We start from the raw sequence: 26,232 nt of genomic DNA on the forward strand, positions 1-26,232 counted from the left end.
CCCAACTAAATCATCCCAACCAGGGCTTTGTCAAGCCTAACCTTAAAAACTTCTAAGGAAGGGGATTCCACCACCTCCCTAGGTAACGCATTCCAGTGTTTCACCACCCTCCTAGTGAAAAAGTTTTTCCTAATAACCAACCTAAACCTCCCCCACTGCAACTTGAGACCATTATTCCTTGTCCTGTCATCTGCTATCACTGAGAATAGTCTAGATCCACCCTCTTTGGATCCACCTTTCAGGTAGTTAAAAGCAGCTATCAAATCCCCCCTCATTCTTCTCTTCTGTAGACTAAACAATCCCAGTTCCCTCAGCATCTCCTCATAAGTCATGTGATCCAGACCCCTAATCATTTTTGTTGCCCTTCGCTGGACTCTCTCCAATTTCTCCACATCTTTCTTGTAGCGTGGGGCCCAAAACTGGACACAGTACTCCAGATGAGGCCTCACCAATGTCGAGTAGAGGGGAACGATCATGTCCCTCGATCTGCTGGCAATGCCCCTACTTATACACCCCAAAATGCCATTGGCCTTCTTGGCAACAAGGGCACACTGTTGACTCATATCCAGCTTCTCATCCACTGTCACCCCTAGGTCCTTCTCTGCAGAACTGCTGCTTAGCCATTCGGTCCCTAGTCTGTAGCGGTTCATTGGATTCTTCCATCCTAAGTGCAGGACTCTGCACTTCTCCTTGTTGAACCTCATCAGATTTCTTTTGGCTCAATCCTCCAATTTGTCTAGGTCCCTCTGAATCCTATCCCTACCCTCCAGCGTATCTACCACTCCTCCCAGTTTAGTGTCATCCGCAAACTTGCTGAGGGTGCAATCCACACCATCCTCCAGATCATTAATGAGGATATTGAACAAAACCGGCCCCAGGACCGACCCTTGGGGCACTCCGCTAGATACCGGCTGCCAACTAGACATGGAGCCATTGATCACTACCCGTTGAGCCCGACAATCTAGCCAACTTTCTACCCACCTTGTAGTGCATCCATCCAGCCCATACTTCTTTAACTTGCTGACAAGAATACTGTGGGACACCGTGTCAAAAGCTTTGCTAAAGTCGAGGAATAACATGTCCACTGCTTTCCCTTCATCCACAGAACCAGTTATCTCATCATAGAAGGCAATTAGATTAGTCAGGCATGACTTGCCCTTGGTGAATCCATGCTGACTGTTCATGATCACTTTCCTCTCGTCTAAGTGCTTCAGAATTGATTCCTTGAGGACCTGCTCCATGATTTTTCCAGGGACTGAGGTGAGGCTGACCGGCCAGTAGTTCCCAGGATCCTCCTTCTTCCCTTTTTAAAAGATGGGCACTACATTAGCCTTTTTCCAGTCTTCCGGGACTTCCCCTGATCGCCATGAGTTTTCAAAGATAATGGCCAAAGGCTCTGCAATCACATCCACCAATTCCTTTAGGACTCTCGGATGTAACGCATCCGGCCCCATGGACTTGTGCACGTCCAGTTTTTCTAAATAGTCCCGAAACACTTCTTCCTTCACGGAGGGCTGGCCACCTCCTCCCCATGCTGTGCTGCCCAGTGCAGTAGTCTGGGAGCTTACCTTGTTCGTGAAGACAGAGGCAAAAAAAGCATTGAGTACATTAGCTTTTTCCACATCCTCTGTCACTAGGTTGCCTCCCTCATTTAGTAAGGGGCCCACACTTTCCTTGGCTTTCTTCTTATTGCCAACATACCTGAGGAAACCCTTCTTGTTACTCTTAACATCCCTCGCTAGCTGCAACTCCAGGTGTGATTTAGCCTTCCTGATTTCATTCCTACATGCCCAAGCAATATTTATATACTCATCCCTGGTCATTTGTCCAATCTTCCACTTCTTGTAAGCCTCTTTTTTGTGTTTAAGATCAGCAAGGATTTCACGGTTAAGCCAAGCTGGTCACCTGCCATATTTACTATTCTTTCTACACATTGGGATGGTTTGTCCCTGTAACTCAATAAGGATTCTTTAAAATACAGCCAGCTCTCCTGGACTCCTTTCCCCCTCATGTTATTCTCCCAGACTCTCAGTCTTGTTACACTTAACCCTTGCTTTCATGTACCTGAAATTACACAGAAAATGTATCACAGTTTGTAAGTCTGGAACATGAGCAAACTCAAATTGCACAGCTTTGGGAACGCCTCCTGACATAAATGCAAATTATACCTGCCAGCCAGTACAGGCCCACAATTTTCCTCATTTACCAATAGGGGAGACAGAAACCAATGTATGCAAATAATCTGGAAGGAGGTAGGAGTATGCCCTCAGTTCTTCTAGGGGGAGTTAAGACATTCTGTTTCCACAAACCTGCTAATCCTAGGGTTTATATTCCAGTGACCTCAATGGGAGCAGAGTTATGCCAAAGCAGAGCACTTTGGAAAATCCCACCTGTAACTTGTATATTTTCTAATGCACAAACACACACCTTGTAATAGCCGGTTATGAAACACCTAGATAGGTATATAAAACAGCTGTGCTTATTACACTTAAAGATAACAAGGTGGACTGACAAAACCTTAGCGCATCAGTGCCCTGTGTATTCCTAGACTATTTAATTTTTCTTTGAACGTAGCATATTTAATACATGAGGATCCCATTTGTTAACAGACTATTTGGATCAAAAAGAAACAGTCACCTTTCAAAAAAAATCATGAAATCATATTGTAATATAATCAGCCTTTATAGGATTAATTAATTAGGGCCCAGTTGTGCAAACGTTGCTCACATTAGTGAACACTTACACACACAAGTAGTTTCATTGATTTCAATGGGCAAGTAAATACCCAGAAACCTAAGGGTTACACAATTGAGCCCTCAAGTTGTACAGCAATTTGCAGATGTAAAGCACTATTCAAGTGAGAAGCATAATTATTTTTATTATCAATATCATTTACTGCAGCCAGAAGGCAATGAATTTTCATTTCCATCTCAATTTGGTTTTGTCGACCCTGCACTCATTGAAAGTTAAAAGACCCATCAGTCTCAAGGGGCAACTGTATCTTTCAGCCATTCTCCACATTAACACATGAATTTATTCCTATAAACTGCTGCTTAACCACGCCTGTAAAGCGGGGGTAAATATTAAGACAGAACCTGTCACTGACACCACCAAAAATAACCACAGGAAGATCCGATCGAGGACTTGAGCTACAAATTTCCAGTCTTGAACTACCTAGAAGAAACAATAACAACAATATTAGCTTGGTTCTTTTTCTTACAAGTTTCAATATATTTCAGCTGCAAAAATTGCAATTAAAAATATGGTCTGTGCTAGTTATAATTTTGAACAAATGTTGCCAATGCCGTAAATATTGTTCCTTTGGGCCCCAATCCGTCAAACACTTACGCACATGCTTACCTGAGTAGTCCCATTGACTCCAATGAGTGTGCTGCAGTGATTAAAATTAAGCACATGTATAAGTGTTTACAGGATTGGGGCCTTAAAATGGTTTGATAAAGATTTTTTAAAAGATTCACCCTCAAGTACTTTGCCATCGATCCAGCAAAGCCTCAGGCAGAGCTTTCCGAATGTGAGCCGTCCCATTTACTTCACTAGGTTTGAGTGCTTTGCTGGGTCAGAGCCTAAAACACACAGTGCATTGAGGAAGAAATGGGAGTTTGCATTCCCAGCTGTAAGTTCTGGCACATCCCGGCACGCCTAATGTAAAACAAACCAGGAGAAAGTTTTTATCCTCCCAGTTTCACACGGAGAGCCTGTGACCATGGACACAGAGATCAAAATGCAAAATATTGTTTTTCCTGTAGATTCCCTTTTAACGCATTGCAGATATTGGGCCAGAGTCCCCGAGAGGCTCCAGCTGTTCTAAATGCACTTTAATTGGCAGGGTTATTTGCTTTGTGTTTCAGTCGTGGTACAGAGGTGCTAAAGGGTACTGGTGACTCTGGTCCATTATGACAGGTTTCAGAGTAGCAGCCGTGTTAGTCTGTATCTGCAAAAAGAACAGGAGGACTTGTGGCACCTTAGAGACGAACCAATTTATTTGAGCATAAGCTTTCGTGAGCTACAGCTCACTTCATCAGATGCATCCGATGAAGTGAGCTGTAGCTCATGAAAGCTTATGCTCAAATATATTTGTTCGTCTCTAAGGTGCCACAAGTACTCCTTTTCTTTTTTCTGGTCCATTAGTTACCATTTGTTTGGCCAACCTAGTCACTCTGAAACTTAGTCATCAGAAAGAATCATGCACACCCAAAACTGATCCTTTTCTGAAAATTACCTACCCTGCTGCCCTTAGCTAGGATAAGTAATTCAAGGTATGTCTACACTAGGGTGACCAGATGTCCCAATTTTATAGGGACAGTCCCGGTTTTTGGGTCTTTTTCTCACTCAGGCATCTATTACTCCCACCTCCTGTCCCGATTTTTGACACTTGCTATCTGGTCAGGCTAGTCGATGCTGTATTGTAACCAGGTCTGTGAGACACGGGCTTGTGGACTGAGTGTTTCCAAACCTGCGTTTGAAAAGCCACACTGCATTGTAAACCTGAGTTTACAGTTGCTGGACCCAGGTCTCAGAGCCATGCTAACAGGGCCATATGGCACTATGCAGACTGGCTGACACAGGCCTGTGGCTGGAGCTGTGCCCTGCTGCAAAATGACAGGGCTTGGACCCAAGTCACAGGAGCACTCGGGCTCTGTCCCACGCTGCAGCAGGTCCACTCAGGGCCCGTGTGCTTGCTGACCCAAATCAGACTGATTGGTGTGTGAATGGAAGGGGGGCTTGGGCTCAAACCTGAGTCACAGCCCCAGCTTAATGTGCCATGTAGCCATACCCTAAGTGGCCCAACAGCATACACCCATGCCAGGAGTACAAAAGAAGAGACATCTTTTAAGAATATCTGCTAGCAGGCTGCCTAAACAAGCCTTTCTGACCTCCAGGCAAGAGACCGAGAGGCCAAACTGGAGCCACGCTCTGCCGCAAAATAGTGGCTGCTGTGGCATTTTTACATCTGAATGTAAGAGAGCTGGAAAACTGGGCGCAGAACAGGGTTGATTGGTGCCTGGTTCATGTAGTGAGGCAGGAAGAATGACGGTGATGCCCTCAGAGAAAGTCTCCTCCCTCCCTGAATGAGGTACGCTGGCAGGGCTGTTTGGCTGTGGGAAGCTTGTCCTGCTATTGTCCAGCAGCTAAAGAGAGGACTTTAATCACCAGGGCTAGCAAGCTCTTTAACAAGCTTAACTGCTATGTACACTTCATTTACAGCTATGCAGATTAGCTTGGGGATGGGGGGGAGTGACAGTGACACTATAGAAAGAGAGGTTTCAGAGTAACAGCCGTGTTAGTCTGTATTCACAAAAAGAAAAGGAGTACTTGTGGCACCTTAGAGACTAACCAATTTATTTGAGCATAAGCTTTCGTGAGCTACAGCTCACTTCATCGGATGCATACTGTGGAAAATACAGAAGATGTTTTTATACACACAGACGATGAAAAAATGGGTGTTTCTCAATACACAAGGTTTTCTCTCCCCCCACCTCACTCTCCTGCTGGTAATAGCTTATCTAAAGTGATCACTCTCCTTACAATGCGTATGATAATCAAGGTGGGCCATTTCCACCACAAATGCCTCCAACACCACTTTCTACAAGCCATTACCCTCTGATCCCACTGAGAGTTACCAAAAGAAACTACAGCATTTGCTCAAGAAACTCCCTGAAAAAGCACAAGATCAAATCCGCACAGACACACCCCTGGAACCCCGACCTGGGATATTCTATCTACTACCCAAGATCCATAAACCTGGAAATCCTGGGCGCGCCATCATCTCAGGCATTGGCACCCTGACAGCAGGATTGTCTGGCTATGTAGACTCCCTCCTCAGGCCCTACACTACTAGCACTCCCAGCTACCTTCGAGACACCACTGACTTCCTGAGGAAACTACAATCCATCGGTGATCTTCCTGATAACACCATCCTGGCCACTATGGATGTAGAAGCCCTCTACACCAACATTCCACACAAAGATGGACTACAAGCCGTCAAGAACACTATCCCCGATAATGTCATGGCTAACCTGGTGGCTGAACTTTGTGACTTTGTCCTTACCCATAACTATTTTACATTTGGGGACAATGTATACCTTCAAATCAGCAGCACGCTATGGGTACCCGCATGGCCCCACAGTATGCCAACATTTTTATGGCTGACTTAGAACAACGCTTCCTCAGCTCTCGTCCCCTAACGCCCCTACTCTACTTGCGCTATATTGATGACATCTTTATCATCTGGACCCATGGAAAAGAAGCCCTTGAGGAATTCCACCATGATTTCAACAATTTCCATCCCACCATCAACCTCAGCCTGGTCCAGTCCACACAAGAGATCCACTTCCTGGACACTACAGTGCTAATAAACGATGGTCACATAAACACCACCCTATACCGGAAACCTACTGACCGCTATTCCTACCTACATGCCTCCAGCTTTCACCCTGACCACACCACACGATCTATTGTCTACAGCCAAGCTCTGCGATACAACCGCATTGGCTCCAACCCCTCAGACAGAGACAAACACCTACAAGATCTCTATCAAGCATTCTTACAACTACAATACCCACCTGCTGAAGTGAAGAAACAGATTGATAGAGCCAGAAGAGTTCCCAGAAGTCACCTACTACAGGACAGGCCTAACAAAGAAAATAACAGAACGCCACTAGCCATTACCTTCAGCCCTCAACTAAAACCCCTCCAACGCATTATCAAGGATCTACAACCTATCCTGAAGGACGACCCAACACTCTCACAAATCTTGGGAGACAGGCCAGCCCTTGCCTACAGACAGCCCCCCAACCTGAAGCGAATACTCACCAGCAACCACATACCACACAACAGAACCACTAACCCAGGGACCTATCCTTGCAACAAAGCCCGTTGCCAACTGTGCCCACATATCTATTCAGGGGACACCATCACAGGGCCTAATAACATCAGCCACACTATCAGAGGCTCGTTCACCTGCACATCTGCCAATGTGATATATGCCATCATGTGCCAGCAATGCCCCTTTGCCATGTATATTGGTCAAACTGGACAGTCTCTACGTAAAAGAATAAATGGACACAAATCAGATGTCAAGAATTATAACGTTCATAAACCAGTCAGAGAACACTTCAATCTCTCTGGTCACGCGATTACAGACATGAAAGGTGCGATATTACAAAAGAAAAACTTCAGAAACAGACTCCAAAGAGAGATTGCTGAATTGGAATTAATTTGCAAATTGGATACAATTAACTTAGGCTTGAACAGAGACTGGGAATGGTTGATTCATTATAAAAAGTAACCTATTTCCCCTTGTTTATTCCTTCCCGCCCCCCCCTCAGACGTTCTTGTTAAACCCTGGATTTGTGCTGGAAATGGCCCAACTTGATTATCATACACATTGTAAGGAGAGTGATCACTTTAGATAAGCTATTACCAGCAGGAGAGTGGGGTGGGGGGAGAGAAAACCTTTTGTAGTGGTAAACACCCATTTTTTCATGGTTTGTGTGTATAAAAAGATCTTCTGTACTTTCCACAGTATGCATCCGATGAAGTGAGCTGTAGCTCACGAAAGCTTATGCTCAAATAAATTGGTTAGTCTCTAAGGTGCCACAAGTACTCCTTTTCTTTTTGCGAATACAGACTAACACGGCTGTTACTCTGAAATTTGTAGTGATAAACACCCATTTTTTCATGGTCTGTGTGTATAAAAATGTCCTCTGTAATTTCCACAGTATGCATCCGATGAAGTAAGCTGTAGCTCACGAAAACTTAAGCTCAAATAAGTTGGTTAGTCTCTAAGGTGCCACAAGTACTCCTTTTCTTTTTATAGAAAGAGAGATTTCAGTAAAACGAGGCTGCTCACTAAAAGGCCGAGGTTCTAGCCTGACTCTGGGGAAGGAGCAGGTATGGTTGTGTGATTTCTATAAAATGAGGCAGCTAGCCTAGAGGGTCTCACAGTCAGAAGGAAAGAAAGTAAAACCCTTAGGTACCACAGAGATGCCACGTATGGAAGCAATACTAGAGTGCCAGAAGGGGTGAGTGCCCTGAACAAAAGGGAATCAGGAAGGAAAGAAGCTGATTGCCATGGCTAACTGGCAGGGCTTGGGAGCCTATTTGAGCCAAAAGAAATCCTTCCGAATTTGGAAATCTGACCCTTGTGAAGCCAAACAAACTTGAGGCTGAGGAGGGAATATGTGAAAGGGAAATTAGAAAGGCTAAAAGGGATTGTGAAGAGCAAAAAGCTACATGTATGAAAACAAACAAGATATTATTTATGTATATCAGAAGCAAGATGCTTGAAAAAGAATCAGTAGGTCCACTGGGTCACCATGGACTAAAGGGAGCAGTTAAGGAAGACAAGGTTGTTGCTGAGACACTAAGGCTATGACTACACTGCAATCCGCGGCTGGCCCAGATCAGCTGACTTTGGTTTGCATAGTTCAGGCTGCAGGGCTATAAAATGTCAGTGTATATGTTCCCGTCCGGCTGGGGCCTGGAAACCCATGAGCCAGAGTCCAGCTTTAGCCCTGTGAGCCAGAGTCAGCGGACATGGTTGCAGTGTAGACATACCCACTATGATTTCTTTGCATCAGTCTTCACTGCAAAGGATACTGGGGAGAGAGACTTACCCGAACCTGCTCTTTTCTTGTACATTAGGGACTGTCAGATACTGAGGTGGCAGGATGAAGTGGCTAAGCTGCGAGCATATATATAAGATTCCCAGACAATTTTGTATGGCTTTAGAGGAAGAGTCATACATGGACTTTTCTCTACCGGGCACTTTCATTAACACAGCATACCTGGTGTGGGACCAGAGCATTGGTTCCACCCACTCCCACCCTTGCCCATTCACTCCCCGCTCACATATGCAGGGAAGTAGCAGGTGCTTAATGCATAAAGAAGCTCAAGACTGATTCCTCAGAATTTTTGTGGTAACTAATGACCTGAGCCTGCAACGTGCATGCTGGCAGAGCCCACATTCACTTAGAGGGGAGCTTTCCCTGAGTAAGTTCCCCTTAATACTATTCAGATGAATTGAATAGCTTTCTCCAGGCTAAGGGTAGCCATTGTAGCTATCTGGCAGGGGATCTGTGAGCGTTTTCCCATGCCCTTCCTAGGGCTGGCCAAGGAGCAAACAAATACAAATTCATAAACATCTCGGACACATTTTTGTTTTGAAGTTTTTTTGAAACAATATTCATTTTTTAAAAAAATCACTTTTTTTTTGTAACTGAAAATTTGTGGTGTTTTTCCTTTTTTGGTTTTATCATTCAAAACACTTCAACCCACTCTGTCCATAACCTGCATTTCTACTATCACAGTGATCTTCTGAAGTTATCAGGAAAATTTTAAAAAGAATAATAACTCTCTATATCTTGGGGCCAGATTGCTTTGATCCACTGCTAAAAGCTAGATGGAAACAACAGACTCTCAGAACTGAAGCTTCAGAACAAAGGATACAATTAATTATTTACCACTGATTGGAAGTAGCTACAACAAACAGCTCCTTTCAGCATGGTACTAACAAAACCTCTATTTCTTTTTCATAACTTGTCTCTATACATCACCCCACAAAATCATATCTTTTGGAAATTCCATGTTATTTCCACTTCTATGTTAATTTGTTTAAATGAAAATCATAACAGACAGCTAGATAATTGGGGCAAAAAAGTTTGGAGAGCCAAATATACTTAATATTTAGTGTGTGATTCTGACACGACACATTGGTGTAGATCAAGAATACCTTCACTGAAATCAGCGGAGCTATGCTGATGTAAAACAGATACAAGGCATTTAGGTGGCTAAAGAACCTATTTGTAGGTATTAGAAAAGACAAGTTATTTAACTATGCTGGCTGTAGATGAAAAAAAATCTTTATTCTATTAGAACAACCATGTACTCTTCACGTGTTAACATTACCTGCCTGATGAAATGCTCCTTTTTTACATGGCCAGAGATGTATCTAATAGAATCAGCAGCTTTTTCCAAAAAAGCAATCACAATTTTTTCTCCATCCTTGACTTGTTTCTGTTTCTTTTTGCCCGAGAGCTTTGATTTTGACACTGGGATAGTTCCTCCAGCCTCTGAAAAGGAATAGCGGTCCACATGGCCCTTCATGCATAATAGCCTAGGAAGCTTTTGAAGGAAGAGTCTTTTAACCCAGGGAGCCATAGGATGGTAGGTTGCTGAGGACCGATGGTGCACGTTAATAACGAAAACAGTAACAATAATTGATAGGGTTACAAAAATCATAATAAACAACAAATACTCGCCAATCAGAGGAATGACTTTGGAAGAAGATGGTATTATTTCTTCAATTACTAAAAGAAAAACGGTAAGGGAGACTAAAACAGATGTAGATAATGAAAGTTTTTCCCCTTCATCAGAAGGCAAATAGAACACCAGCACAGTTAGAAAAGATAATCCAAGGCAAGGGACGATTAGGAAAAGAGTGTAAAAGAGTGGGAGGCGTCTTAAAACGAAGGAGTAAGTAATGAATGGGTAGGAATGCAACCCATCCTTTCTGCTGCCTTTCATGCCTTTGGCATTTAGGATTTCCCACTCTCCATTATCAAAGAAGTCTTTCCTATCAACATTTTCATCTACTAAAATCAAGTCAACCATGTTGCCATCATAGGTCCAGGATCCAAATTTCATGGAACAATTCTGTCTATCGAATGGGAAAAACGTCACATCCATAGTGCAGAAACTCTTATAACTGGCTGGTGGAGTCCAGGTAACAAGCCCATTGTATTTCACTATGGCTTTGGTCATCAGGGAGCCTTCAAAACGTCCATCGGCACTGGGGAGAGGAGAAATAGGATCAGTTTCAGTTTTTCACCAGACCCAGCTCAGTCATTTGGATTTTCTGATTCCAGTTCTGTTTTCTATTCCTTTGAGATGTGCGAGCATTGACACAGTACAAGTATTGGGCAAAGAATTCCATAAATCCCAGCCGCTTTAGAAATCTGGGAGGAATCCCTCAGATGATGAGGGTCATGGCGGCCCTGGGCTTTATAAAGTGCTACTCTTTTCCTTGTTTAGCAGATCTCAACTTCTAGACTCCCCAGGTCTCTCTCCATGTGATGCCCCCACATGAACTATGGCCCAGTGGTCAGTGGAACTATTCAGGTGCCTGACGCTGGGGGGCAGCATGAACTAGTGGATAAATCATGGGACTGGAAGTCAGGAGACATTGATTCTACTGCCAGCTCCGGTGACCAGCATCAGCTGTCTGTAACTATGCAAGCTCTTCACAGCAAGGACTGTCTCTCACTGTGTTCACACAGCACCTAGCACAATGGGGCTCTGAACTTAGTTGGGATCAGTAATTCCATACCTCCCAATAGTCCTAGGTTTTGTGGGACTTTGAGATCCTTCACAGATTCATAGAGTTTAAGCCCAGAAGGAAAAAATTAGATCACCTAATCTGACCTCCTGTATATCACAGACCATTACATTTCACCCCATTATCCCTACACTGAGCCCAGTAACTTGTGTTTGGCTAAGGCATATCTTCCAGAAAGGCACCCAGTCTTGATTAGATGACATCAAGAGATGGAGAATCTACCTCTTCCCTTGGTAGTTGGTTCCTATGGTTAATTACCATCTCTGGTAAAACACTGTGCCGTGTTTCTAACTTGAATTTGTCTGGCTTCAGCTTTCAGCAACGGGTTCTTGTTATGCGTCTCTTTTCTAGATTAAAGAGCCCTGTAGTACCTGGGATTTTCTCCCCTTGCAGGTATTGTGTATACTGTAATCAAGTCCTCAACATTATTTTCTGATAAGCAAAACAAATGGAGTTCTTTAAATCTGTTAGGCATTTTCTCCAGCCTTCAGATCATTTTTGTGGCTTCTCTGCACCCTCTCCCATTTTACAATATCCTTTTAAAAACATTGACACCAGAACTGGATGCAGTGTTCTTACACTGGTCTCACCAGTGCTGCATGCAGCGGTAAAATCACCTCCCTACTGAGTACTCTCCTGTTTATACTGTCCAACTTTGACCTCCAAAGCCCCATGTACCGGTTGAAGCAGTTTCTGTCCCCCTGAGGATGGCTGCGCTTGGCTCCCTACTCCAGACGTTGCAACCTGGTGCTCAGGATCACTGCATCACTCCCTCAAATTTGGCCCAGCCACACACACGTTGGAGGGCTGGGCCAAAGCTGAGTGGCACTGTGCCCTTGTGCACCAGGGACCAGGTTGCAATGCTTAGAGTGAGCAGCCAAGCCAACCAGCCCCATAGAACAGGAGCCACAGGAGCTGCTGTTGTGAGGTGAGTGTGAGGCGGGCTCACTCTCCTACTCCCCCTCATCAGGCCTCCCACTTCTCGGGGCAGGACTCACCCCATTTCAGCCACTTGATATGTTGGCAGGTAGGTAGTTCTATGGTAATATTATAGGTAGAGCTGATAGGGCTTCCTATTATTAAGGTTGCTTGATACTTCCCATTGTAAGACCCTGTTTTCAGTTGCTTATAACTTTGCCAAACTTTGACCATTCAGGCTGAAATTTTCCAGGCCAGCTGATATTTCTGGGAAAATTTCAGCTAAAATGGCTCAGCCATTCCCAAGAATTATATGAGTGACAAATAGGTTGTTTTGCCCGTGTTGAGAATCTAGCATCTCCATGCTGTGGAGCAGGGAGTTGAAATTTGGTAGGGGTATGGCCTTTGCATCAGGGATGTGCCTTTGCTATTCCTGTTAAAAAAATGTCCACATTTGGTTATGAGCCTTTGAAAATTATCAGTTTGCACATGCTCAGCACAGACTTGTTAGAGCTTGGCTGAGAAATTCTCTGAAGATTCTGTCTGCACTGAGCATGCTCCAGCCAAAGGCTGCAGGGGCTCACGAGGACTTTTCTTGAAGTCACTGCTCCTGGGTGCTGCAGAGCATTGTGGTGCCAGGCACCAGAAGTGAAAATAGGGGGATTGTCTCTCTGGTGCCCACACCCCCTGCTGGGACATGCAGAGTGAAGGATGAAACAGCCTGAGTTGAACACAGAAGGAACAAGAGCTGGAATTGCAGGGAGATTGGATGAGGAGGCTGGGGTGGGAGAGACACTGGCACTTGCTGGGCAAGGAGAATGAGGCAAAGATCCCGGGATGAGGAGCCTGGTCAGAGACTGGGATACAGAGTCAGGGAGGGGGAAGACTGGGACTCGGACAGGAACCCCAGAGGGGAAGACTGGGACTGGCTGGGCAAGGAAACTGGGACTGGGATGAGTAATCAGGGGGAGGAGGGGATATGGGACTGGCTGGGTGAGGAGACTAGAACTGGGACAAGGAGCCAGGGTGGGGAGGGAGAGGCAGGATAGGGAGTGGCTGGGTGAGACAGAGGCAGAAGTGTCTGGGAGCACTAGAATCATAGAATCATAGAAGATTAGGTTGGAAGAGACCTCAGGAGGTGATCTAGTCCTCTCCTCCAGAACCTGAATGGAACTAATTATTCCTGAGTCTCAATATTCCTCAACTGTCAGCAAATAGCTGTGAAAACCACTGGAAAAATGTCTGTCTCTCACCTGCCTCCCCCAGTGGCTGCTCCTCACAGAGAATGACAACCTATTACTGCTATCAGTTCATCTGTTATCTCAAGTGGCAGAGGTCCATGCAGTGGAACTAAAGATTTCAACCTGCTGATGTTCCTGTGGGTGTCAATATGGATCCATGTGATGGATTTTCTGTTTTTTCGATTTGTTTTTTAAAAACAGGAAATTACACGCAAAACTATGTTAAAAGAGTGTTAAAGTTGCAAAGTCACTGAAGGATGCAGGGGTCCTGTGGGGGAAAAATAGTTTGTGATCATGTAATTAATGGACTATCAAAAAAGCAGACTCACAATAGGGCCCTGTTACGGTGGCATGGACAACCTTCATTTTGGCAATTTCTAACTGAAGGGCTTGACTTTGCAGCCTTAGTGTTTTTTAATGTCTTTTTTGTGTGCAATAAATAATAATAATAGAAAAGTTGAGCCCATGTTTAAGTGCTTTGCTGGATCAGGGCCTAGGCTAGTGCACGATGCACTACTCAGCTCTACTACACACTGGAGATGGTCAATAGGGTATAACAGAATGTGCTGATCTCATCTGCACCTGTCTCCTTTGTGTACTTATTTTGCTCCCTCCAGAACCACTCCCTACTATGGAGATTTCCTCTGTGCAAGTTTCAGGGTAACATGGTAGCTGGAATGCAGAGAAGGAACAAAAACATGCTCCAAACAAACTGTTTAATTCTACTGTCTGTCTACAGAAGGCACCTAGGAGGCCAGGGAAACACTGTGAAGTTTTGTAGCACCTTTAAGTAACATGAACCAAATTCTGCCTGGTGTTTTGCCCCTGTGCACTTGCAAGATAAGACATGGGCAAAGTGGGAGTAAGGGGAGAGTCCTGCCTCACACAGCAGCTGATCCAGAGAGTGGGGATGGGCAATTGCTCCTTTTCTCCAAAAACCCTCCCTGGCAGAGTACCACAGGGATCATCTATTCTATCTCCCCTCTGCCACACGAGGCCAACTGGGAGTAGTGGAGAGATGCTACAGACTCTGCTCCTAGCAACAGGCTGGTGGTACCCAGCAGTGACCTGTGTTCTCCACGGATGCAAGTAATGTCAAACTCCCAGAGTTCAGATCTGGATCTGAACGCTCCCCAGGATCAGGTGTGATTGGATTAACAATGACACATCAGGCCCAGGCCAGAATCACAAAGTGCAGGTCTGAATCCAAACTGCCCCAGAGTTTCATTCTTTTATTTCTTTGAATTTGTAAAACAGAATTCTAGGCACGCCTGTCCAGTGCGTAATATGGACATAGACAAAGGACTGTGTCCCTAGACAAATCCATCTCATCACACTCCCTGTTCACCAACCTTAGGGAAGAGAAGGGAAAGACGGGCTGTGCAGCCTGCCTGGAAAGTTAACAAATCTGGGCTCTGGCAGGCCAATGCGGGGAGCAAGTTCTGAAATGGAGGACCCCTCAGACAGAATGCCCGGCCAGCAGCTCCCTCTTGCTTACACTGTGGGAGCTCCATCCAGCTCAAGCGCCTCCACTGATCTCAGCGGGGGCAGTATATCACAAGGAGAGGATCTCTCTCCGGCAATCCTGTCCCAAGCTATTCAGGCCTTTGAATCCCACCCCAAACCTTACTGGAAGCCAGTGCAGATCACAGAGCACTGATCTAATGCGCTCCCAGTGTCCAGCTCCACTCTGCACCAGCTTCAGTTCCTGAGTGGTCCCAACATGTAACCCCAGGCAGAGTATATGACATTATATGGAGCAATCTAAGCCAGCCAGCATTCTAGTCCAGACACATTTCTGGATAGTCGCTATCTAACGAGATCCATGGTTAAGCCCGGTGCTAGCCAGCATGGCTGGAACTCAATGTTAGTGATTCACTGAATAAGTCTAAACAACTATCTGAAACCCTGAGCAATGAGCCTCAAAACGTGACGAGCCTTATACTCACTTTTCAAACAAAACAATGTCCGGCAGCCACAGCGACTCTGACGGAACCCGGATCGCCGTGATCCCACCATAGTCCTCAGGATTCCAGCACAACTTATGGTCAGTCCATTCCTGCAATGAGCCAACAACATTCTCTTTCCATTCAGACACAACAGGCTCCCACCGCCAGATAGGTCTTTGGGCCATCTCAGAGGGATTGTAATATACAGATGTAAACCCAGCACAATGGGACCCCAAGTCCTGATTGGAATATATGTATCACAACAACTGTTGTTGTTATTAATTTATTAATTATTAATTATTATTATTGAAGTTGGTGGTGACCCCTATATTTAGGTTGTAACACTTTCCATTATAAAAGGATTCTTGTAACCTTTTCTTTGAGAAGCTCTCTCGCCTCCACTGTCCGCAAGAGGCCTGTGATATTGGACAGGGAAAATCCCTTCAGGATAGAGAAGTTCCTTTTCTTTATCCTGTGAAAGTCTATTCAGATTTGGTCAAGACATGAAGGGTTAAAAATCACCATTTTTTCCTTCTCTCCCTTCTTTCCCTTCAGGAAAATGTCGGCAGGCTGCCAAAATCACTGAACATTCCCAGGCTGGGCTCACACCACAACCAAAACAGCAGCAGTAACATGCATGGAGAACCCCAGTCAGCTGCCAGGGTGGAGAGATCCAGGCTGATCCCCTGAGCCTCTTCCCTGCCCCCTCCAACCTGGCACATGGGACCCAGCATCCCAACCCCCCTCTGGGGGAATTGTATGGGGCAGGAGCTCCCTCATCTTCCAGAGCTGGCAGGAGAATGCAAAGCCCGGCTCCACCCATAAACCCCCGGACCTAGTACACGTCCCAAACAACTCTCCCCCTCCTTGGGGGCCCACACAGGGTAGGAGCCCCCACCTTCCTGGGTGGGAAAGAGAGTGAGTGGCATCAGACTGCCTGTGACCACCCTATGAACCCAGCACATGCTGCCAATGGCCCACACTTCCTCCTTCTGCCATGTACTGTAGTTAGTCCTGCAGCTCAAGTGGTAACAGGCTGGGTTGCAGAACTGAAGTCTTGGGGTTCAAACCCTGTAAATGATGGAGGGGTGGGGTATTGCAGGCATGCAATAGAAATGGTTTTTTACCTTTGTCCTTAATAAAAAACTAAAAAATTACATACGAGAACGACATTAAAAGAACGTTCTTTATCCAAGCACACCGAAGTTAGGAAATGCCAGATTTATGGCTGCCTGTGCCACCCTCATTCTCTTGCCTGAGCAACCCACATACATTACGATAAAGTCTTCAATTACATGATCACATACTGTGTTATCCACAAGACCCCCCTCATTCAGTGCACAGGATAGATGACCAAGGGGGCTGAAGGGGATTGTCAAGGTTCCTTCCCCACTCTGAACTCTAGGGTACAGATGTGGGGACCTGCATGAAAACCCCCTAAGCTTATTTTTACCAGCTTAGGTTAAAACTTCCCCAAGGTACAAAATTATTTTACTCTTGGATTTCCACTGCCACCACCAAACTTTATCTGGGTTAACTGGGAAAACGTAGTTTGGACACGTCTTTCCCCCCAAAATCCTCCCAACCCTTGCACCTTACTTCCTGGGGAAGGTTTGGTAAAAATCCTCACCAATTTGCATAGGTGACCACAGACCCAAACCCTTGGATCTTAGAACAATGAAAAAGCATTCAGTTTTCTTACAAGAAGACTTTTAATAGAAGTAAAGGAATCAACTCTGTAAAATCAGGATGGTAGATACCTTACAGGGTAATTAGATTCAAAACATAGAGAATCCCTCTAGGCAAAACCTTAAGTTACAAAAAAGACACACAGACAGGAATAGTCATTCTATTCAGCACAGCTCTTTTCTCAGCCATTTAAAGAAATCATAATCTAACACATACGTAGCTAGATTACTTACTAAAAGTTCTAAGACTCCATTCCTGTTCTGTCCCCGGCAAAAGCAGCATACAGACAGACACAGACCCTTTGTTTTTCTCCCTCCTCCCAACTTTTGAACGTATCTTTTCTCCTCATTGGTCATTTTGGTCAGGTGCCAGCGAGGTTACCTTTAGCTTCTTAACCCTTTACAGGTAAGAGGATTTTTCCTCTGGCCAGGAGGGATTTTAAAGGGGTTTACCCTTCCCTTTATATTTATGACAGGGATGCTGGTGAGTTCATGTTTTAGGAGTAAGTCAGGTGCAGGCCTTGCTTTCCGCACTGAGCTTTGGCACGATTTTCCACCTCCTTGCTTTGTTTCTTTGGTTAGCTTTGTTAACTTTGGATCACGTGGTGCCCAGTCTGAAGAGCTGGGGATATGAGCAATTCTCACAGTGAGAGAGACTTTTGCTGCTGTATTCATTATTTATGGGGGTTTTTAGGTTGCCCTGGGAGATTGCAAAGAGAGAAGAGAGAACTAAAATCAATACCAATAATAACAGCAGCTTTCGGTAAAAGTTCAGGAGACAGGGCCTAAATAGCCCCTGGGTTTTCCCAGAAACATCCTGCCTGGTACTTGCTGATTGGTTATGGATATCCGAGAATGCAACATTCTTTGGCACCTCACATACTAGGGATATGCAGCATTTGCAATGAGTCTGCCATTAGGGATGATGCCCCACTGATATCCGTTGAGATTGCTGCTACACAGCTCATTCTCCTAGCCTGCGGCTTTGACCTTGTCACCCCTCTCTTTGTGTAAGGGACTGTTGGCCCCTTACTAAAACGCAGTGGGGGTTTTTGGTTGGCTAGCTCCCAGTACCAAAAGGAAGGGGAAGGGTTGACGGGAAATCAGGACCTTGAGACTGAGAGTCCCCAGGAACAATGGGGAGAGACCAATGCTCCAGGTCAGCCTGACTGACAGGGCAGGCAGGCTAATGATGGAGTCGTGGGGGTTCTGAATTACCTGGAACAGAGTGGGGCTGAGCTAAGGAGAGAGCAAGGGCCCGAGCTGAGTGGGGAAGCAGGGCTGCGCCAACCAGAGAGAACCACAGAAGCAGCCCAGAGAGCAGACCTGTGCTCGGAGCAGAGCTGCAGCAACCAGAGCCAGAGAGGTGAGAGAAGCAGCCCAGGGAGCTGGAGGCAGAGCAGCAGCAGTGCTGGGGCTGGAGTTGGGGCTGGAGCTGGAGTAGTCCGAAGCCGGGTGCAGTGAGTAGCTGGGGAGAACAAGGGGGGACCCTGGGCAGTGGGCCCAGCACAGGGAGATGCCCCCAGCCAAGAGGCCTTGCAAGCGAGACTGGGAGGGGGACTGTAATCCCAAACTGGGGGGGCTGATGCTGGGAAGAAGGGTCCTGCCACCTAGAGCCTGAGGGCGTGTGGCCACCACCAGAGCAAGTGTCCGACCCGTGGCATCCCTGCAGCATAGCCAGGGCCTGGGCAGGAAGCCTGGGACTTGTGAGGAACAGACTGTGAACTGCCCTGATATCCCAGAGACGCTGGTTGTGATGTTCCCTGCCACAGGGCAGGGTGACAGGTTTTCCTTTAACCTTTCCCATTTTTTCCTTATTTTTTTTTTTAATTGATTGCTGTTTAATAAATTGTATTTGCTTGAACTGTATTTAATGATCAGTGGGTCAGGGAAGCCCTCAGTGAAGAGAGAGTACCCCGGAGTGGGGACAACCTAGCCCCTGTCCTAGGTGACCACAGCAGGGTTGGGGGTCGAGCTGCCCAGGAATCCTGGGCCCAGCCTTGTTGGGTTACGAGGACTCTGTCACACAGGAGAGTGGAAAGGGAGCCCTCAACATCAGGCAGGCCTCTGAGTAAAGGAAGTCGGAGCGAGGACTCAGATCCTTTCGCTAGCCCATTTCCCCAGGGTAGTGTATAAGCCAGGAAAGTTTCCCACAATAGCAGTACATTCCCCCACTTACAGTTGCATCCCTCCACTGGCTTGCTCTTCTCTACTGCACAAATATAAGCTGCTTGTCTTCGCTCTCAAGGCCCTTCACAGTCAATCCCCACCCTACCTATCATCTCTCATTCACCATCAAAATCTCAACTCCCATCACCAATTGTCCTGTGATGCCAGCCTCCTTTGCTCACTTGTTAAATTTTCAGACAAGCCCCTGCATCCTTTCTCCCATGCTGCCCCTCACACCAGGGAGAAGCATCCCCAAAACTAACTCATCTGCCTCCTTCAAACCCCTCTTTCAAACTCTGCTTTGCTGTGTTGTCTACAAAAAACTTGACAGTGGTTAAGCGATTAGGGTGCTTGTACTCCCCAGTCTGTCTGAATCCATCTGTTGTCTCTTGTCTTACAGACTGTAAATTCCTTGGGGCAGAGACTGTATTTTTGCTCTGGGTTCGTAAAGTGCCTAGTGCAACGGATCCATGAGTGGGCTCAGAGGCACTACAGTAACACAAATAACAACTTTCTGGGATGACTCTAGTGCTAAGAGGATCTCAGAGAGGAACAAAAATTCAAATTAAGTTACAACTTATTTCAGTGCCTAACGTGTCACCTGTCCTTCCACAGGCCAGGACTCCCTCACCACCAAGGGGTGCAGGGCTCAAGGTGCAGGTTACAATGACTCTGCTACAAACCCTAACTTTAGTCTCCTTCCCCAGCGCTCAGACACACTCCCAGCAGGTGGCAGCCCTGGCCATGTGGTGGCTGATTTTACCTGGGGAGCTAGGGGGCTAACTCAGCCAGGCTGGGGGAGGGAGGTTCCCCAACAAAACTCTACAAACTGGGAGTCACCTTGAAGAAGGAAAGGGCCAAGCTGAGGGATGTTGCTTCCAGGTCCCTAGAGGCCAGTTCTCAGGGGGACGCTGCATGCAGGCCTGGGACATACCAGCTCTCACTACTCCCAAAATGGCTTCTCCCCTCTCCAACGCTCCCAGGGGCAGGCATTTCACTTCCTATTGGCCAGGCTAGCTCTACTTCCCAGGCTTTCCCCCGTCTATCATTTGACTCTACCCCTGCCCCCTTCTCTCAGACAGTGCCCCTCCTCTGCGCAGGCGTGCTGGCAGCCATCCGGGCACCTGCTGTCCTCCCCCACGCCAACACAAGTCCTCTCGCTTGAAAGAGTGTCTCTCCTCTCTCCCTCTGGGTTGCCTTGCAGACTCTGAGTCTGCCCTTGGCCCTGCTTCCTCCCAGGGACAGAGCCCCTCCCTGAGTCATATGCACACAGAGCCACTGGATAATTAGATAATTTCTACTACTGTCTTTGTGCTCCCCTGTCTATTTGTCTGTCTGCACATGTTGTCTCTTGTCTTAGGGCAGGTGCACACTTAAAACACTGTGCTGGGCCACTGTAGCGCCTAAGTGAAAGTGCTCCTATGCCGACGGAGAGCTTCTCCCATCGGCATAATTAATCCACCTCCCCGAGAGGCAGTAGCTCTGTTGACAGGAGAAGCTCTCCTGTCGAGCTAGTGCTGTCCGCATAGGGGGTTAGTTCAATATAACTACATGACTCAGGGTGTGTGTAATTTTCACAGCCCGGCCTAAGCACTGTAGTTATCCTGATATAGGTCTGTACTGTAACCCTGACCTTACACTTAGATGATAAGATCTGCAGGGCAGGGACGGTCTCTTTGGTCTGTGCCTGTACCACACCTAGCACAATGGAGTGCTGGTCCACAACTGGGGTCTGTGGATGCTACCACAATACAAATCGTAACTACTAATGATGGCTGAAAGGGGCTAATGGCTGCCATCAGGTGGGTCTAGAATCTAAGACAATCACTGGCCTTGTTAATGCCAGTGGGGGCCAAGCACCCTCTTCAGGATCAACAGAAGGCACAATCATGCAGCTGCAGACAATGTGGGCTTCTGCCTAAAGCAATAGGTCTCATGGCAAGCTAGAGCTAACCCAGGTAGATTAACAAGGGTTTCCCTGGTTGCCAGCGCAGGGACTAGGCTGTGTGTGCTGGAAAGAGAAAGCCAGCAGGAGTCATGATTGTCACCCTGAGAGGAAGCAGAAACAGAGCTTGAGCACAGGGCTCCCTGGAGCGTCAGTCTTGGGGATTTCTGAGCAAGGAACCTGCCTACCGTCTGCCTCAACTGTGTTTGGGGAAATGGGACCTTGTGGACACTCTGTGAATAAACAAGATTACACCAAGAATATACATAAATTGTGTCACCGATTTTGCCTCCTAATGAAAACAACCCTGCAAGGCCCTGAATTTTGGCTAACCACTCAGGGCAAAAGGGCGACACAAATAATAATCAACTAGGATTGCAAATAGGAGGATGTTGTGCTGTCTACTTTTTCCTTTATTTTATTTGGGGGAGTGGAATGGGGAGGCCTGGGAGGATTTACTGATTTCATTCCTTGGGAAATGCTTCCAAGATGTTTGAGTGAATTTTTCCATGCCATAATACAGCAGCAGTACTTCAGTAATTCAGAAAGGGCTACCTGGTACCCGCAGCAGTAGCAGTCGGCAGCCTCTGCATTACGCGGAGTATCGATGCTGGTCACTGAAGTGAGGACACCTAACATATTGCTTTAAATAAAACTACGTACTTTAATATCTTCAAGATTGTTTTACTGATACAAAGGAGAATTAGCCAACACATTAAAAAAGGCAATGGTCACGCAACTGCATTGAATTAGTTTCCTATTGCTTTCTTGTTAAGGCTATATCCATTTTCATGCACTGTAATTAGAATTATCATTTATATTACCATAGCACCTAGATGCTCCAATGGAGATCAGCACCGCATTGTGCTGGGCGCTGTACAGACACACAGTGAGAAAGAGTCTCTAGCCCAAAGAGCTTACAGCCTAAGTGGACAAGGGGTGGGAGGGGAAACATAGAGATTTGCCACGGTCTCACCACAGGTCTGTGGAAGAGCCAGGACTAGAACCCAGGTTTCCTGATTTTTACTCCAGCGTCTTAGCCACTACAGTGATATCAGCTCATGCTGGTGCCTGTAATTCTCACCGTTGATAGCTGCTCCCTGTGGATGGACGGGCATTGCCTGATGTTTTGCCAAATCCACCTAGACTGAGCCCTGCTCTATACTAGGGCGTGGGATCGATCTAAGTTACGCAACTTCAGCTACATGAATGAGATAGCTGAAGTTGACGTACTTAGATCGACTTCCCGTGGTGTCTTCACTGCGGTGAGTTGAGTGCGGCCGCTCCCCCCTCGACTCCGCCTGCGCCTCTCACGGCGCTGGAGTACAGGAGTCAACAGGAGAGCGCTCAGGGGTCGATTTATCGCGTCTAGTCTAGATAAATCAATCCCTGCTGGATCCATCGCTGCCCGCCGATCCGGTGGGTAGTGAAGACATACCCTGAGTATCCACCACTTAAGACTGGGGAGAATAACGTACAGCCTAATACTGACAGATAGCTCTTCTTGCTATTCAGCCTCAATGCTCCATTTCTTAGTTTCATCTCATTACTCCTAGTTACAGCCCTGGGTATTGCACTAATAATTCCTCCTCCTCCTTGCTGGTTACACACATCAGAGATTTGTAGTCTGTTGTGTCCTCCTTCAGTTATGGCTTAGCCAAGCTGTACATATTACCCCTTCTAAGCCCGCTTTGTATATTAGTCCCTCCAGGACTCAGATTGTTTTTCTTGTTCTTCTCTGAACTCCCTCCAGTCTGTCACTATCTTGGGGCTAATAAGGACCCACAGCTGAATGCAGGGTTACAGATGGGGATCTATCAGAGTAATAGAGGGGGACTGCTACCTCCCTGCTCTGGGATGTGATGCCATTGCGTATGCAGCCCAGATCACACTGGCCTTTGTTTTGCTTGCATCCATATTATATGGCCAACCCATGTCCATATTTGCTGCCCATCATTACTATTAATAATAATTTGTATTATGGTGTAAGCAGAGTCAGGATGAGCTCCACCCTGACATCTAGTGGTGAGGTGTGGCAAGTTGTGGAAAAGAACTTCAGGGGCTGATCTCATTTGCATAGCCACACCCACCCCACCTAGAATGAGGCCATAACTGCCCAAATGGTCACTTTGGCTGTTGTGGGATCTCCAGTGTCTCTGTTATTGGGGCGGGAAGAATAAATTGTTATTACCCTGATTATGGGAACTGTGCTTGGAACTGTATTTGGCCTTTTGTTATGATGGAGGGACTCACCATCAACTAAGTAGCACTCGCTAGGCAAGGGACATGGGTTCCAAAACTCTGTGAATTGAGAGAGGCTTGAGATAGGTATTAGTACCTGGTGGTGTGGGCCCCTTTGTGAGGGCTTGAAACACCAATTGCACCTCTGTCTCTCTCCACTGTGGAATGTCAAAGCTAATTTTGGGTCTATTAAGAGTCTTGCTACAGGTACTGTGCTGAATTCATTTTGGCCTTATAGTGCACCAGCACTAAGGCTCCCACTACTATGAGCTGAAATCACTGAGCACTGTGTCAAGTAGTGGGGAGCCGGAAGATCTAGCGTGCAGTGGTGCTGTTCATGGATAGGCTGGCGGAGTGTTCGTGAGACGGCGAGGTGAGCTGAGCTGAGCAGAGCTGTTTGTGAGACGGCGAGCTGTGCAGAGCGGAGCCGTTCGTGAGACAGTGAGGTGAGCAGAGCTGTTCGTGAGACAGCGAGCTGTGCAGAGTGGAGCCGGTCGTGAGACAGCAGAGCAGAGCCTTGTGGGGCAGTCAGCTTCAGGACACGTAAGGTGCCCCTTACCTCTTTCCCCCACACACAGGCACATTTTAGCCAGACTGGGGAGTAACACTATGCAGATGAACTTTTGAACTCTGGGGCTGGACTTTTTGGACTTTGGGTGATTTGTGGATTGCTGGACTCAAGAGACGTTTGGGTTCTGGGACTCAAGAACCCAAGGGAAAGGATGTGGCCCAATTTGCTGGGGTGGGTCTTTGCTCATGTTTGGTTAATGAACACTAGTTGTGATGTCTCCCCAATTTAATGCTGATGTTGTTTACCTCATGTTATTAAAAATTCTCTGCTACACCGAGACTCTGTGCTTGCGAGAGGGGAAGTATTGCCTCTTTGAGGCGCCCAGGGGGTGTGTAAGATTTTCCCAGGTCACTGGGTGGGGGCTCGAGCCACTTTTGCATTTGCTTTGATGAGAGGGAACCCCTGTGTACTGAACCCGGCCCTTGCTGCTATCAACTTGGCCTGGCAGAAGGGTTACGATGGTGTAACATTACCACCGAAGGGCCCCACGCTGGAGCCAGTCTCGCTTCGTTAATCGCTGTACAAACACATAGATTCACTGGTTTTGTGGCCAGAAGGGACCATGATGACCATCTAGTCTGACCTGCTGCATAGCACAAGCCAAAGAACCTCCCCCAATGGTTCTTGCACCAAGCCCACTGACCAAGTGCTTTATTTTGGAAGGACATACAATCTTGATGTAAAGACTCCAAGTGATGTTGAATCCACCCTTGGGAATCTGCTGGGAGGGGACAGGAGGAGATGTTCACCCAATACTCCTCCCGATGAGCAAGTGGGCAGGGAAGGCAAGGGAAAGGGGAAGGGAATGAGAGGAGACCTGGCTCTATTTTCCTACTGGTTGGCCAGAGAACCTGGTCGGGTGCACGGGATGAGTGAGCTGCTCCACAAAAAGGAGTGATGTAACTCACTCCTCCGCAGAGCAAGGGGGAAGCAGGGAATTGTGATCAGAGTCCCAGTTTATGCTCTTGTGTGCTCCTGCAGCTACATATGTGCCATCTCTTATGCTGCGCAGGTGCCTGCATGATGCCAATCCTCAAGTGACATTTAGCCGCACAGAGAACACTGCCAGCTGGCATAAATTAGAGCAGTCCCTAGCCTGCTCTAATTCACACCAGTGGACTGGGACCTGTGCCAATGTACCAATAGAATCCAGGAGACATAACTTGCTCCCCAACCGTCCTTGATGCAGGAGGGAACCTGGGCCAGTCCCTGTAGTAAAACAGGCTTCCGCACAAGTGCAGTCTGTGACATCGCACTCCCCGACCTGCACCGATATCTCCCTGTGCTAAGGTGCCATTTTGTGTCAGCAAGGTGAACAGTCATGGGTGGCAGATGAACCGTGGGCTTGGGGAGGCTAACCCCCCGCCTGGCCTGCCCCTTCTGCCTGAGGCCCCACCCCTCCTGCAGCCGCCAGCCTGCCCCTGCCCCAGGCCGCCTGAGCGCCTCCAGCCCTAGAGCGAGGGCTGCTGACAGCAATTCCGGACCCCAGGGCAGAACAGTCAATGGGCCCTGTAGAAGGGTGGTCACCCACTCCAGCCTTAAAGGGCTTAAAACAGCCCAGGAGAGGGCTGTGGCTGGGAGCAAGCGGTTCCCAGGCTGATTGGGGGAAGCAGACTCAGCTGTGGCCATGCCCCGATCAGGCCTCAGCTGGCCCTTATAAAAGGGCAGTGGGCCAGGAGTAGACTCTCTTTCTGCCTTTAGAGGGAGATGGGCCTGGCTGCTGGGGAGCATACCTGGGTACCTAAGGTGAAGCAGGGCTGGGGAAGGCCAGAGGAGCTGGGAAGCTCCAGACTGAAAAAGCCCCAGGCTGCAGGCCTGGCAGATGGCCTAAGACAGGGTACTGGGGTTGCAGGGGGAAGCTCACTGGTAGGCAGAGGCAGCAGGTCCAAACCCCTCCATGTCTGTGATGATTGGCTTATATACTGTAGTCTGCCCCAGTGAATGGGGGCTAGATGGTGACTAGGCAGTAGCCATATACTGAGGTGAGGTGGGGGTTGTGGGTTCCCCTGGGAGGGGGAGACCCAGAGACTGTGGGGCACTGCCAGGGGGCAGCACCCCAAAGAAAGGGGCACTGGGGTCTGGGAGGGACATGGGGGGGGGCAGTGGCAAGCGGAGCAAGTGGCCTGCAGAGGGTGCTCCGGAGGCTGGAAG

At 47.2% G+C, this 26,232-nt stretch overlaps 1 protein-coding gene across 1 annotated transcript in view; it reads right to left on the reverse strand.

Moving 5' to 3' along the window:
• Positions 1 to 2,955: 2,955 nt before the first annotated feature.
• CHRNB3 (cholinergic receptor nicotinic beta 3 subunit) overlaps positions 2,956 to 26,232 on the reverse strand; it is a 39,064-nt gene continuing 15,787 nt past the window's right edge. Inside the window, exons 4-6 of the mRNA XM_074953633.1 lie at positions 15,468 to 15,577; positions 9,931 to 10,813; positions 2,956 to 3,174 (exon numbers count right to left, since the gene is read on the reverse strand). Of these exons, the coding sequence (XP_074809734.1) occupies positions 3,040 to 3,174; positions 9,931 to 10,813; positions 15,468 to 15,577 (1,128 nt within the window). The 3' untranslated portion in view covers positions 2,956 to 3,039. The remainder of the gene's footprint in view (positions 3,175 to 9,930; positions 10,814 to 15,467; positions 15,578 to 26,232) is intronic.

Source organism: Natator depressus, chromosome 5, assembly GCF_965152275.1.
Source record: "Natator depressus isolate rNatDep1 chromosome 5, rNatDep2.hap1, whole genome shotgun sequence".
Classification (NCBI taxonomy): domain Eukaryota; kingdom Metazoa; phylum Chordata; order Testudines; family Cheloniidae; genus Natator; species Natator depressus.